This window comes from Vidua macroura, chromosome 8, assembly GCF_024509145.1.
Source record: "Vidua macroura isolate BioBank_ID:100142 chromosome 8, ASM2450914v1, whole genome shotgun sequence".
In the NCBI taxonomy this organism is placed as follows: domain Eukaryota; kingdom Metazoa; phylum Chordata; class Aves; order Passeriformes; family Viduidae; genus Vidua; species Vidua macroura.
This window is the reverse complement of record NC_071578.1, coordinates 33929419-33942927: the sequence shown is the minus strand read 5'-3', so window position 1 is coordinate 33942927 and position 13509 is coordinate 33929419. Positions and strand designations below refer to the sequence as shown.

At 45.1% G+C, this 13509-nt stretch overlaps 2 protein-coding genes across 5 annotated transcripts in view; one reads left to right on the top strand and one right to left on the bottom strand.

Moving 5' to 3' along the window:
* MICU1 (mitochondrial calcium uptake 1) overlaps positions 1–11409 on the bottom strand; it is an 88514-nt gene extending 77105 nt beyond the window's left edge. For 3 of the 4 annotated variants that reach the window (XM_053984392.1, XM_053984395.1, XM_053984394.1), the window contains exons 1-2: positions 11343–11409; positions 10071–10149 (exon numbers count right to left, since the gene is read on the bottom strand). The gene's annotated coding sequence lies outside the window, so the exon portion shown is untranslated. Of the gene's footprint in view, positions 1–10070; positions 10150–11166; positions 11210–11342 lie in introns of those variants that run through there. The other variant, XM_053984393.1, reaches the window with a different exon arrangement.
* Positions 11410–11540: 131 nt separating this feature from the next.
* MCU (mitochondrial calcium uniporter) overlaps positions 11541–13509 on the top strand; it is an 85944-nt gene continuing 83975 nt past the window's right edge. Inside the window, exon 1 of the mRNA XM_053984100.1 lies at positions 11541–11567. Within this exon, the coding sequence (XP_053840075.1) occupies positions 11556–11567 (12 nt within the window). The 5' untranslated portion in view covers positions 11541–11555. The remainder of the gene's footprint in view (positions 11568–13509) is intronic.

Here is a 13509-nt window from a genome sequence, read left to right as displayed (position 1 = left end):
TGCCTGTTCTAAACTAGGAAAAGTTTCACAGAGTAGCTCATGGGTGTTTATTACCTGTTCTGAAAGAGGCACGTAATCTGCCTAATAAACAGATTAAATGCCTGTGAGTGTCAGGTATTGGCACACACCAATAGTAAAAAAGGCAACCCCGACTCAGGGAAGAAATGATGTCTGGCTCCAGATCAGAAGGCTGAAGGACAGCTTTATTAAAACTATACTATATGACATTAATATACTACTTAAAGAGAGACTATCCTCTTCTACATACATACTTCTTACTTACCTATCAACTAACAACTTGTGACTTCTCTGCTGAGTCTGAGACACAGCTGGATCCAATTGGTCACTGAACCCAAATAAACTTCACCAGAATCCAACCCAGCAACCACTTCAGGTAAACAATCTCCACACCACATTCCTCATGGGGAAAACAAAGGAGCAGAGATAAAGATTGTTTTCTCTTCTTCTCTCTGTGCTTCTCCTGAGAGACAGAATTATGCCTCTCTGTCCAGAGAATATGAATGCCACACACACCTGGCTGTCACATCCAGCTGCTAATCAGTGTTATTCCAATTCCTCAGCCTTTCCCCAAAACCCTCATCAGGAGGGAATCCCACCTTCCCACAGAGGCTGTGGACATCCCTGCAAATGTTCAAGGCCAGGCTGGATGAGTCTTGGAGCAACCTGGTTTAGGGAAGGTGCCCCTGTCCTGCAAGGGGTTGGAACTGGATCATATTAAAGGTCCCTACCAATCCAAAACATTCCATGATTCTATGAAATATCTGCAGCCCATCTCTCAATTTCCAAGGCATGGAAGATGGCAGGTAGACCTGATAAACAACTACAGCAGGTAAGAGACATTTGGCCAGAAGCAAAGTCACAGCTGGATTTTAAAAGGCAAATTTAGCCAAATAACAAACAAACCTATCAAACAAAACCCAACCCAGGCATTTAAATTTTCCTCAGAAAACCCTACTGTTCTTAAATGCCTTTTTTTTAGCTAGCCTGGAGCAAAACATTTATATGCAACTGTAAGTACAGGACAAGTTTCAAAGTGTCAAAACTTATAAAATACAATCCATACCCCATTACATGCCCAACAGAACAGAGACAAATGGGAAAGCAGAGCTACAAATCTAAACATAATTACAGCAAAGAAAAAGGAACCACAGAAACACCACCTCATCACACACCAGCTGCAGGAGGCAAAGCAATTTTGGTGGCTCACAGGATTGAAGGCAAAGGGTAAATGCTGCCTTTGAAAATTTGCTGCGTGTTCTTGTGAAATAAAGGTTTTATTTCTGAGGCAAATGCAATTTTTTCATTCACAAGGTCAGCCAGAAAATTGGGAACAGAATGGTAAAGGAATTCCCCAAAAAAACACAGCGCAGAGGAGCAGCAGCCTAATTTTTCCTTTTATTCCCCATTCTTGCCATTCTACTCAAATATTCCCAGGCAGCAAATAACCACAGAATACAAAAATAAAGCCACAACTGTTGTTTTCTATTTGCTTCTGCAACACAGGATGCCACCACACCGTTCTGCTGAACCATTAACTTCCAAAAATGAGGATCCTGGCAACTGTCTGTGCAAGCACCTCTCATGTGTGTGGTGTGTTAGGCCATTCCCACTACCGAGAGCTGGATATATCAGTGCCACTTGCTGCAGGTCAGGATTCCACAACAGAGGGATGCACAATTTGGGATGGGAACAGAGGAAGAGGGAGGGAAGACACATCAAATATTCAGCAGATAATTCTGAGGGCGGGAGCTCAATATCTTTTAAGGTAAGAGGTGGCAGAGAAGGCCCTGAAGACTTCACAGCACAATCAAGTGATGAAAAATCGTTAAAAAATCCCTTCTCAGTGGGTTTTTTCAGATTAAAACTTTTGCCCAGTCCTGGGACAAGGGAGGTGAGATGGAGCACAACCGATGGTGGAGGTGGCAAAGCCAAAGGCTGCCTGTCCATCCCCACCCTGGTTTATGGGCAAACACCACAAATTTCAGTGCTCACAGTGAATCCATCCAAACAGCATCCATTTGATAATTCATCTGTGCTCCTATCAAAATTGGTATTATGGCTTTGTTTATTCCTTTTCAAAAAAAAACAGGTTTAAAATTCAAATGTTAATAGAATGCAGGCAGCTAACAGCACTGATCCTCCAATCCTCTCCAGCTCTGAACAACAATCAGATGGTTATGAAAACAACTCTGATTTCAAATTTAAAATTATTTCCACGCTACACAAACCTGATGTTCCCATTTCGTCTCCAGGGATGAATTGCTGTTCCATATGCAGAGGAAAATCTGCATGTGTTCCTTTCCCCAAGAAGCTATCTTTGCCCTTTCTAGGGCTCCCCATCCTAATTACAACTCTGTATTCCTAACATGTATTGGATAAGGGAAGTATTGCCAGTATCATTTAATCAAATAAAATGAAAATTAAGCCCCACAGCGTTTACTTGGGAGCTTGAAGAGATTTTTCACAACATTTCTGATTGTTGGCTTTAGTACTGCATAAATGTTTACTCTGCCTGAGCCTTAAGAAATACTAAATTATCTGCTTTGTCCAAGCAATCTCCATCCTTGATTTTGCTGGGATACTTACCCAGTGTTCACTTGGTAGCAACTGCCTGAGAGAGTTGAAAGCAGCCAGTTCCCACAACTGCCCCAAAATAAAGAGCATCCTTATCTCAGAGCAATTTAAAAAATCCCTTTGGAAGCTGAATTTTCCATCTGTAATTTCTACAATCTCTCACAATTTCCTTTTTTTAAATCAAAAGTGCCATGATATTTGGTACATTTGGTTAAAAACTCCAGGCACTTGAAGTCAAGATCACTTGAGAAAGCTGATGCTCGCTTTTAGAAAGATTAAAAATAAGCATCTTGTCCTGTGCAGCAACAAAAAGCTCAACACCACAGTTTGCAGTAGGGCAAGGAATAAAACTGAGATCAAGTATAAAACTCCCATTAGCTTATATGATTACAGCTGACAATAAGAAACAATCCCTACTCTTGAATGATTTACTAAAATAAAAGATTTTTTATAGGATACAACAAAGCAGCCCAGAGGAAAAAAAAACAACAAACACTTAAATTTTATGTTTGCTTATTTCATTATTTTGGAGTTATCGTGATGTTCTAGAACTACAGCTACAAGGAGATCTGTAGACTGTATTTATGTTTTTAAGAGATAAGCCAACCTTACCTTAAATTCTTGCTCAGAACAGCTCTGTAGTTACTTTCAGAGGTTGAATCAATATCCTTGGACAAATGAAATAGTTGGGGCTTTTTTCCAGAACAGAATGACCCATCTGCTTTTATTTATGCCACAATTCATAGCTGTTTTTTTTTTAAAGCAGAAGAGCCAACAGAGAGACCCACTAGGAAAACACCACTTCCAACCCAGGACAAAACAGGCTCCATTCAAACTGACACCATCCAAGTCAGGTGAAAAGAAGAAATGCAGCATTTTTTCAGCAGTTACATCAGTTCTGGCTTGATGTGGGTATTTGATTTCCCCAAACAATGACCCTCTGCCTGCCAATCTGCTCTCCAAGGAAATTGAGACAAGCTGTCTACCTCTGGCCTTCCTACACATAAAATGAAAATATTTGAAAAAATCAAATCTAAAGTCTTACAAATTTTCCAGATTTGAAAAAAAAAATCAAATCTAGATTTTAAAAATTTTTTCTAGATTTGAAAAAAATCAATCTATCTCAATTCTTTCAAATTTGAAAGGATTGAAAAAATCCTAGATTTTTTCAATGCAGAAAAGAGTTGGAAGATCCCAACTCTTGCATCCTTTTTCAGATACCAAAAGGAGAGAACAAAAATACTTGCTCCTGTTTTTCCAGCCCCTTAATTAGCTCATGATTCCAAGACTGAAAGCACTAAGCAGCTCAGCCTGAGGACAAGGGACTTCCCACACTTGGGTACCCCCCAGCACTAAACTTTCTGTAGATCTCTTAGAGATCCAGAGCAGATAAAACACTTGAAGCAGCATTTTGATGTCAAAGCTGGCCTTGGCAGCAGAAGCATGTGAGAAGGAGAACAGTAATTCAATAAGCCAGTGGGTGTTTAATTTTTCATCAGAGAAGGGGTCACAGGCACTTATTTGAACAATTTTACTGGGACATGGTAAGCCCATGAATTAGAGCAGAATGTCAATTGTAAATTTAAATATACTGCTATGCAGGAAGATCTTTAAAAAAAAAATGTGCATTTAGGAGGCACTATTTAGGCATAAAAACTCCAGCAGAGACTGGCTGAGATGGAGTCACTAAGAACTCAAAGAGCTTTGTGGAGCTGTGTGTTTATTAAAAAGCCAAGTTTGATGTTGCCAGAGCACATCAAGACATCCTGACCCAAGAGATGCTGTAGGAAAATTCCTCACCTGTTCCCATCTCAGCCCCTGACTATCAATTATCTCTCAGCCCTGCTCACTGAAACCAGAGCCAACAGCAGAAGAGTGAGGGTAACAGGTCCCAGCTTTCCTGTCTCCATCTTCTTGAGAGGATTGGGAAGAGAGGAAGGAAAAATTAAAATGGGGAAAAAAGGACAACAAATCAAATGGAAAGGAAGAGTCAATATGTAAGGGAAAAGGGTGAAGCAATCAGGAGAGAAGTTTCACCATTAACACTGAGATTCATAAACCAGGGGGAAAGAAAACCTCAGAGCTTCAACCTGCCTCCACCAAAATCAGTTATGACTTCTCCTTCCCAGAGAAGCTGTGGCTGCCCCTGGAAGTGTCCAAGGCCAGGCTGGGTGGGGCTTGGAGCAGCCTGGGATTGGGGAAGGTGTCCCTGCCTATGGCAGGGGTGGCACTGGATGCGCTTTAAGGTCCTTTCCACCAGGAACCATTCTATTATTCCATGAAATTTGTGTAAGAATAGCTCCTGAAAGGGTGCCAGGAGGTGCATTCCAGCTAATGGAACACCTGGATCCCTTCCTTCCCCCATTTCCAAGACAGACCCAACAGCTCCTGCTCTTTTCCCCTCCAAATTTTCAGCTTACCGAGCACAATTTTGAGAGAAAGGATTTCACACCTTACTGAAGTTATTAGCCTACCAAGACACATAAATCAGTTTTGGGAAAATGAAATCTAGCAGCAAAAGTAATTTCTCCTCAGGTAGGAGACTGGGGTGATATTTGATCCCATTAATTTTGCTGGAGAGGAACCAGATTTGTTTCAGAGCACGATTCAAATTGATGTAGAGTCTACCAGGTATCAATCAATGCAGAAACCTAAGCCATAGCCCAGCAATTTCTTTTTAACTGTCATTGCAGTAAAGTCTCACCTCTTCCTAAAATCCTCAGCCCTGGAAATGACCAATTCCCAACTGCACAGCTCTGTAACTACACCCAGCCATGGCTTAGCCTCCCCTCAGGGATGATCAGTGATATCCCTCCCCTCATGAGCTGCTTTATTCTGCCAAATAATTGTACTGATTTTCAGGGTAAGGAGAGAAGATGATGCATTGCAAACACACAAGCTTTTAGATTTAGCTTTAATAAAGCATTTTTAGAAATTGCAACTGGATTATTTATAAGGATGCAGAACAGTAGCTGGCTTGGGCTTCTCTGGAAAGGGAAACAGGAGTGTTTACATCCTGGGGAAAGACTTTGGTGCCACTAAACTGGCAGAAGAAACTTGGCAAACTCAACAGCAAACCCAAATTTCACCTGCGAGCTGAGTTGCCAGAGGACCTGAGAGTGGATGGATGCAGCCACCATGAAGCACAGCTTTGGAGACACAAATGAAAAATGAGTGGACCCAAACAGAGCAAACTGGGCCCATCTGTTGCAGCAGCGCTGAAAATAGCACCTCCAGCAAGAATACACTATTTCCTTGCTACTTCAGACTGTCAGACTCCAGCAATGCACTGTAGGTTTCTTGGAGGCAGCTATAAACTTGCACAGAAACAAATGCCAAATGCTGCTTTTTCCTGGTTCAAGCTTTCCCTTCCCCTCCTCCACTCAAAATGCAGCACATTCCTTGAGCTTTTCTACCTAGAAAATATTACAGTAAAGCCCAGCCACAAAAAGGTCCCTAGAAACACCTCTAGAGATGTCAGAGGTAATTTAGAAGAGCTGTAAAAACAAAAACCAACCAAAAACCTTCTCACCCCTTATTAAGGAAAACAATCCTGCTTCATGAGCTACTTCTACCCTAATCAGTAGTTTGAAATTTTCTTTTCCCAGTTGCTATTCTCAAATATTCAGACTGCCTTTGCAAACCAGCCACTCCAGCAGGTGCACCAGAGCACAGGTATTTCCTGATTTGAGGAGCAAAGGAGCATCAAAGAACTGTTGGCAGAGGAATAGAAAACATAACACATCTGCTTTTTCCTATAAAAAGTTACAGCCAGCAGGAATGCATCTGCTTAATGGCCTGACTCATTCAACTTGCCTTGCACAATCTGTATCCACAGGGCATGATTTCCCTGAGAATTCCTAACTTTTCCACAGAATGGAGAGACTCTCCTTGAAGCTCCATCCAACAGTCATCCACCTGCATGTACCTCACAAGAAACAAAAAGTATCTCAGAGTAGTCACATTTAAGAAATGTTTATGGCTCATTGGGCTCCAAGAAAACCAGTGTTAACTCCTAATGAATAAACATGAAAAATTAATTCTGGAAGAGAAAAATTTAGAACAAAGCAAAAGCCTCCCTAGGCTGACAAGGTGGCAGTTTGGCAGGTTTGAGTTACCTGCAGATACAATTCCAGCTCCAGAAAGAGACAAAGGTTTTTTGAAGGGTGACAGACAGTGGATTGTCTCAGAATTTGATATGGTGAAGTCTGAACTCCTCTGTGACAAGGAGGAAAAAGATCTGCAAACCCCCCAAAAACCTGAATATCACAATGTGGTAATTTCTCCTTGGCTGAAGTTGCCTTTTAAACAGAAACATCATCTACAGCCACATCCTCCTTAAGAAAATGTTTCTTCTTGGCCAAAGAGTCATGCTTTTGTGGCTCTCTTTTCTACACAAAGAAGTTTTGAATTAAAAACTTACTGAAACAAACAAAAATATTCACAGCACCTCTGTTTCATCTACCAGATGGAGATTGTTTGGGAATCAGGAGAAGAGTACAGCATTGTTTTGCCCCCAAAAAGGAAAAGCAGGTCTGAATCACTGCAGTTGCTTTTCCAGCAACACATTGTTGGATTAGTTTGAACTTCAGAGAGGAGAAAAGAATATGGATAAGCCAGGCTAGTGCCTTGTGCTTTTAGAGCACAGCCTGAGGAGCTGGGTTTCAGCAGGAAAAAGCCAGCAGCAAACACTTGGCTCCATCCAAGGTGGGCAGGCAGGCACACCTCAGGTACCTGTCTGTATCACAACTGGGATTTTTGGGACAAAACCCCCACTGCTCTTCTAGCTCCTGAAGCAAAAATGCCAGAGGTGGGAAGTTTGCACTAAACAAATGAAAACACAGAAATTCAAGTGGTGGTACAGAACACAGCTGGTCCATAAAGACACTGGACCAGTGGCTGGTGTGTGTCAGCACAGCAGCTTTGTCTGCATCACGGACAGGCCATGAATTCTGGAGCCACACGGATTCCCAGGGCTCATGTTTCAAGCACAGGTCAGCTGCAACTCTTCTTGTCTCAAAGCATGACCTTCTTTCTTGTTGTCTACATGAGGATCTCAGATTCCACGTCGCAGAGCTAAAGTAAGAGAAACAACTAGGAATTTTACCTTGAGAGACCTTGGAGACCCAGAAAAAAAATCCCCAACCCAAACCTTGTGCCAGTCTCAGCACAAAATTCCCAGTCACAACCATCAGTGCTTTGGTTCTTCCAACCTTGTCCTGCCCCATGCCCACGGACAAGGAGCTCTTCACATGGTGGGACTACAATTAAAAGCTGCTCTCAAGAGAAGTTAAATCCAGAATGCACAGAAGTAAACACCATAGCAAGTTTCTCTGGGGATAAACAAATGACTGTACTCACACACAGGGCAGTAGACAAACAGAACCCAGAATTTACTACCCAAGGACTTTTCAGGTAAGTCCACAGAAGCCACAGTAAAACGATTCATGATCTAACAGTCTGTTTTTCCTCTTTTAAAGTATCTTAAATCTAAAACTAAGAGGTGAGGCTGCCACAGGCTTTGGATGGTGTGCACTTAGGGAGACAAAGTGCCTCAGGCTCTATTCACTTTCTGCTATGAGTCCCTGTATATTGTACTTGAAGTGTCAAATGCATCACCCTAAAGATAAATATTCATTCTCAGCCTTTCAGTACCCACAAAAGAGCTGCAGAATTATTTTGGACAAGGACATGGAGCAAAAGGACAAGGGAGAATGGGTTCCCACTGGCAGAGGGCAGGGATGGATGGGATATTGGGAAGGAATTGTTCCCTGGGAGGGTGGGCAGGCCCTGGCACAGGGTGCCCAGAGCAGCTGGGGCTGCCCCTGGATCCCTGGCAGTGCCCAAGGCCAGGCTGGACAGAGCTTGGAGCAGCCTGGGATAGTGGAAGGTGTCCCTGCCCATGGCAAGGGTGGAACTGGATGATTGTTAATAGCCTTTCCATGATTCTGTGTTTAAGAGGGAGCCCCACCATTTGCAGCACACTTTTCTTAGAACAATTCAGTTTAAAAAAGAAAGGCAATATTCAGCTCAAAGGTGTACAACACCCAAAGACCTTGGGTAATTGTTTCCTGCTAAATTATCCCAAATACCATCATCCCACCTGAAGTCACATCTACACCAAGACAGTTTTTCACTGGCACCCCTTCAACATCCCAACAGGAAATCACAGCACCTGGAATTAATATAATTAAGGTTATTTTTATTGTTGTACCCAAGCATCCTCAGCCCCACTGCACTGAGCTAAAATATTTGGCCCCAATATGTCAACTGGGAACTTGGGAAGAAAAAACCAAGCATTTCCATATCCCAGATCACCTCAGGAAGTGTAACTGCAGCAACTGGAACAGCATAAAACAGTATGTTTTTATAATAAACTTAATATGATTGCTACAGAACTTACTTTGCTCAAGAAAATAAAAATGGTTATTGCCACAGTCCAGATCTAAACATGCTGATGGCTCCCTCAACTATTACCTGAAAAAAGTAACATTTCTGAGCTGCTGCTTCCAAGCCCTGCCCAGACTTCAAATGATTTGCAAGTCTTGCAGCCCAAGGACAACTGGACCATCTCTCCTCAAACTCTGCCATGAGCTTACCCAGGAACTCAGGAGGTGCAACAGGAACCTGCAGGGAGAAGTGACACACAGAGCACTCCAGAGGGTCCCCAGCAGGCAGACACTGATGAGGGAATCAAGGCACATCATTCTTTTTCCTCCAGGACATGGAATTTCAGCTTCCTAGGCTCAGGAAGCATTAGGGAATATCACAAAAGTTGTTGCAGGAAACGGGTCACTGGGAGAACAAGCCACTTCCACAAGGAAATAAAGAGGGGTTACATAAGCTTAAGACTCATTGTAAACACCTTCCACCAAGCCCCATCCAGCCTGGCCTTGGACACTTCCAGAGATCCAGAGGCAGCCACAGCTTCTCTGGACAGCCTCACATGGAAGGATTTCTTCCCAATATCCCATCTAACCCTGCCCTCTGACAGTGGGAAGTCATTAAATGCTCTGTTGCTCCAGATGGACAAATACATAGTTTAAGTATCTTTTATTAGCTTTGGTTGTATTTTTGTTGGGGCTTTTTATATACCTCCCTATGGTGAAACACATTTTTAGTGAGTACTTCAGGTTTTTTGGGTGTTGGGAGTTTTTTTTTTTTTTTTGCATTTTAGGAAAGTGGTGGAACAGCTGTGGTTGGCTTGACAGAAAGCTACAGGTAGACAAACTTCTTCCAGGGCTCAGCATGCCCAAGCACTCGCACCAAGAAAGTCAGCACAACTTTGTACACTGCAAAAAAAAAAAGGCAACTCATTCTCCTACAGCTTTAAGAAAAGCCCTAAGAGAATGCTCCAGGACAAGAATAATTCTACACAGGGTATATTAAGGGTAACAATCAGCCAAATTATGAATTCACCAGTTAAAGCACCTGAGAGCAGGGAGTTGCCCAGCACTCAGCAGCACCATCCCCACCTGTAGTGTATTTGCTCCCAGTTTGCAGGTCAAGAGGTCACAGAGAACACAGGGAAGTATTTCTCAGCTGGGGCCTGTTCTAAAAATGAGAAAGAAACACAATAAAGAACATAACTTCGTGCTGCATCCAATTTCCCTCCTGGCAGTCATGCCCTGCAGTGCTTACACTTATCGACCTCAGGAAATGTATCTCAGACTGAGCCAAAAAAAGCCAGGAAGAGCAAAATGGTCAACAGCTGAATAAAGGAATTAAAGATAAGCCAGGCCTTTAACCCAAACCTGAGCTGGCAATGAGGATTCTAAAGGAGAAACCTTCTGGTTTGACTTGCCCACTCCCCTAGACCCCACTAAGCACAGCCAGATTTACCATCTTTCCCAAGCAGCTCATTAAACTGCAAGCAAGTACAGAACACATAAATCACGTTGTGATAAACATCAGGCATTTCTGTGCTCTGAGCAGTACATTAACTCAAATTCACCCTAAAGGTTTCCCGACACAAACTGCACATCAAACGCAGCTGGGGCCATTCAGCGGAGTTAAAGCTTTAAAGAACCTCTATCAAGAGAAAGGGGTTTGACGTGAGCTGTAACACACGGCGATAACTCACACAGCCCGGGCAGCGCCGCTGGCGATCCCACAACCAGCAAGAAAACCAACCCAAACCTAGCTGCTCGCACGGTGGGAGAGCCCCCCCAAAACACTCCCTGCAGGGCCCCTGGGCGGCGGACACCGGCGGGACCCCCCGTTCCTCTGAGCGCCGCGATGGAGCCCCAGACCCGCGGGTTCATTTCCCAGGGGGAAGGCACCGTGTTACTGCGGGACGGAGGATGGAGAAGCCAGAAGAGCACGGCATCCCGAGCCCCGTGTGTGCCGGAAACCCTGGTTTTCCCGGGCAGCAGCTCTGTCTCAGCCTGGGACCCCTCAGCCCCAAGCCCCGGGAGCCAGGACCCCTCACTCCCGGGGCCTTGGAGTCCCTCAGCCCCGGGAGGCACAACCCTCCTATTCCCGGGGCCTACGACTCCCCCTAGACCCGTTTCCATTCCCGTGGCCCGGGAACCCCTGCTCAGCCCCCTGAGACCTACGGCCTAAGCAGACCCGATATTCCGGGGCCTTAAACTTCCCCGTGCCATGGGAACCCCCCCTCCCCGCCCAGTTCTGGGCTCTGGCATCTACTCAGCCTGGGCCCCGACCAACCCCAAGGCCGGGAACACCGCAGCCCCAGGACCGTGGACTCCTCAGCCTTGAGCCGGCCCCCTCAGGACCCCGCTCACCTCAACCCCGCCGCCGCTCCCGCCGCCCCGCCCGCCGGGCGCGCGCTTCCGGGGGCGGGCCCTGCGCTGGGCGTGGGCGTGTCCTGCCCTGGTGGGCGTGGCCTCGGCTCCCGCCGAGCGCCGTGAGGGGCGCGGGGGTCGCTGCGGGTTTGGGGGAGTCCGTGCGTGTGTAGGGGTTCAGAATCCTCTTTGTGTAGGTCACGAGAGGCTTTTATGCAGCGTGTGGTGAGTGTTCCTGCGGGTCCTGTCTGTAGGGGCTGAGGGGATTTGGTATAGGGTCTTGAAGAGTGTGTGTGGGACTTTGACATACTTGAAGGCCTGTATACAGGGTCTCAGGGGCCCATATATATGTGGCTTCTGTGAGATCTGTATATAAGGTCTGAGGCACCCACCTATCTATAGGTAGATAGATAGTCTGAAAGCTCTATATATAGGGTCTGAGATGCCCAGATAGACAGACAGAGGCTCTGAAAGGCCTGTGTATGGGTTCTGAGGGGCCCATATATATTTATAGGTTCTGAAGGGTCTGTATATAGTGTCACAGCGGTCCAGATAGATAGACAGAGGCTCTGAAAGGCATCTAGGTAGGATCTGAGGAGCCTATATAAATATATCTATATATATTTTTTCTGAAAGGTCTGTATATAGAGTCTCAGGAGCCTATCTATGGTGTATATATATATATATATATATACACACACACACACGTATGAATGTATATATATATATATATGTATATACACATATATATTTATATATGCTCTGAAAGGTCTGCATACAGGGTCTCAGGGGCCCATATCTGTAGGTCCTTCAAGGCCTGTATACAGTGTAGAAGGAGCATATTTACAGGTCCTGAATGGCCTGTCTGTAGGGTCTGAGGGGCTTATGTACAGATCCTGAAAGGCTTGTGTGCACTGTACAAGGAGTGTCTCTATAGGTCCTGGTTAGCAGGGCTGAAGGGCCTGTGTATAGGGCCTGGAAGAGTGGTATATGGGGTCTCAGGGGCTTTTATATATCTGTATAATCACAGAATCATAGAATGTTAATTGCATTGGAAGGGATCTTAAAGATCATCTTGTTTTGCTGTGGACAGGGACACCTTCCACCATCCCAGGCTGCTCCAAGCCCTGTCCAATCTGGCCTTGGACACTTCCAGGGGCAGCCACAGCTGCTCTGGGCACCCTGTGCCAGGGCTGTCCACCCTCCCGGGGAACAATTCCTTCCTTCTCCGGGGTGGTGGGTAGGTGTGGCAGCAGCCGCAGCCGTGCCCAGTGGCCCAGGAATGGGATGGCAGCAGGAAGGGAAAGTGAGAAAGGCACGCCTGGGTCATGTGCACCTTGGCATCCAGCTCAGAGGGAGGATTCACTGCTGAGGAGGCTAATTTTAGCTATTTTAATTTTAGTTGCTTCCAGATGCCTCTTAGGCTGGCTCTCCTCGGGCTTTAATGTACCCCCCCATTAAAAAACACATTTTCCAGAGGCATAAATAGACAGCAATTGCTCTTGAGGAATCCAGGAGGCTGCTGAGTCCTGACACTGCCCTCCCACAGCGGGAAGGCTGCGGGGATTTTTAGGGTGAAACTTTTGGTGAGGCTTAAGGGGGTCCCAGAGGCTTAGAGGTGGATGAGGTCTGGCCATCTCCAGATCCCAAAAAATGGGTGGGAGAAGCAGCCAGCAAACAGTGGCATGTTTGGGTAGCTCAGGTTTGAGTTGTGATGAGACAGGGATCACCATCCTGCACAGTCCAGGGGAATTTTCCCCTCCTATCCTGTTGCTCCATGAGAAGCTGGGCAGTGCTCAGCTTACAGGTGGCCAACACAATTCCTTTATTGGCAAGTAGACTCTGCCCCCCATCTCAGGGCTGTGCAGAAACCTGGAAGCACCAACTTTCTTCTAAATAAAAGGAGAAAAAAAGCACTTGGACCTGGGATCCTCCTGAATTTCCTCCTCCACCCATGTCTAATGCACCTGCAGGATTTTGCATCAATCTCCAGGTGCCCAATTCTGCTGTATCACATCTGTAGGGGTAAAATTGGTTAATCCTAAATTTAAATAACATGGAGAAAGTGGTGAATCTATGGACTAAAAGGTCATTTAGGATTTTTCTTCCTAGCTGGTTTATTTAATCCAAGCACTTTGGGGCATGAGCAGGTTTTCCAAAGTGACGG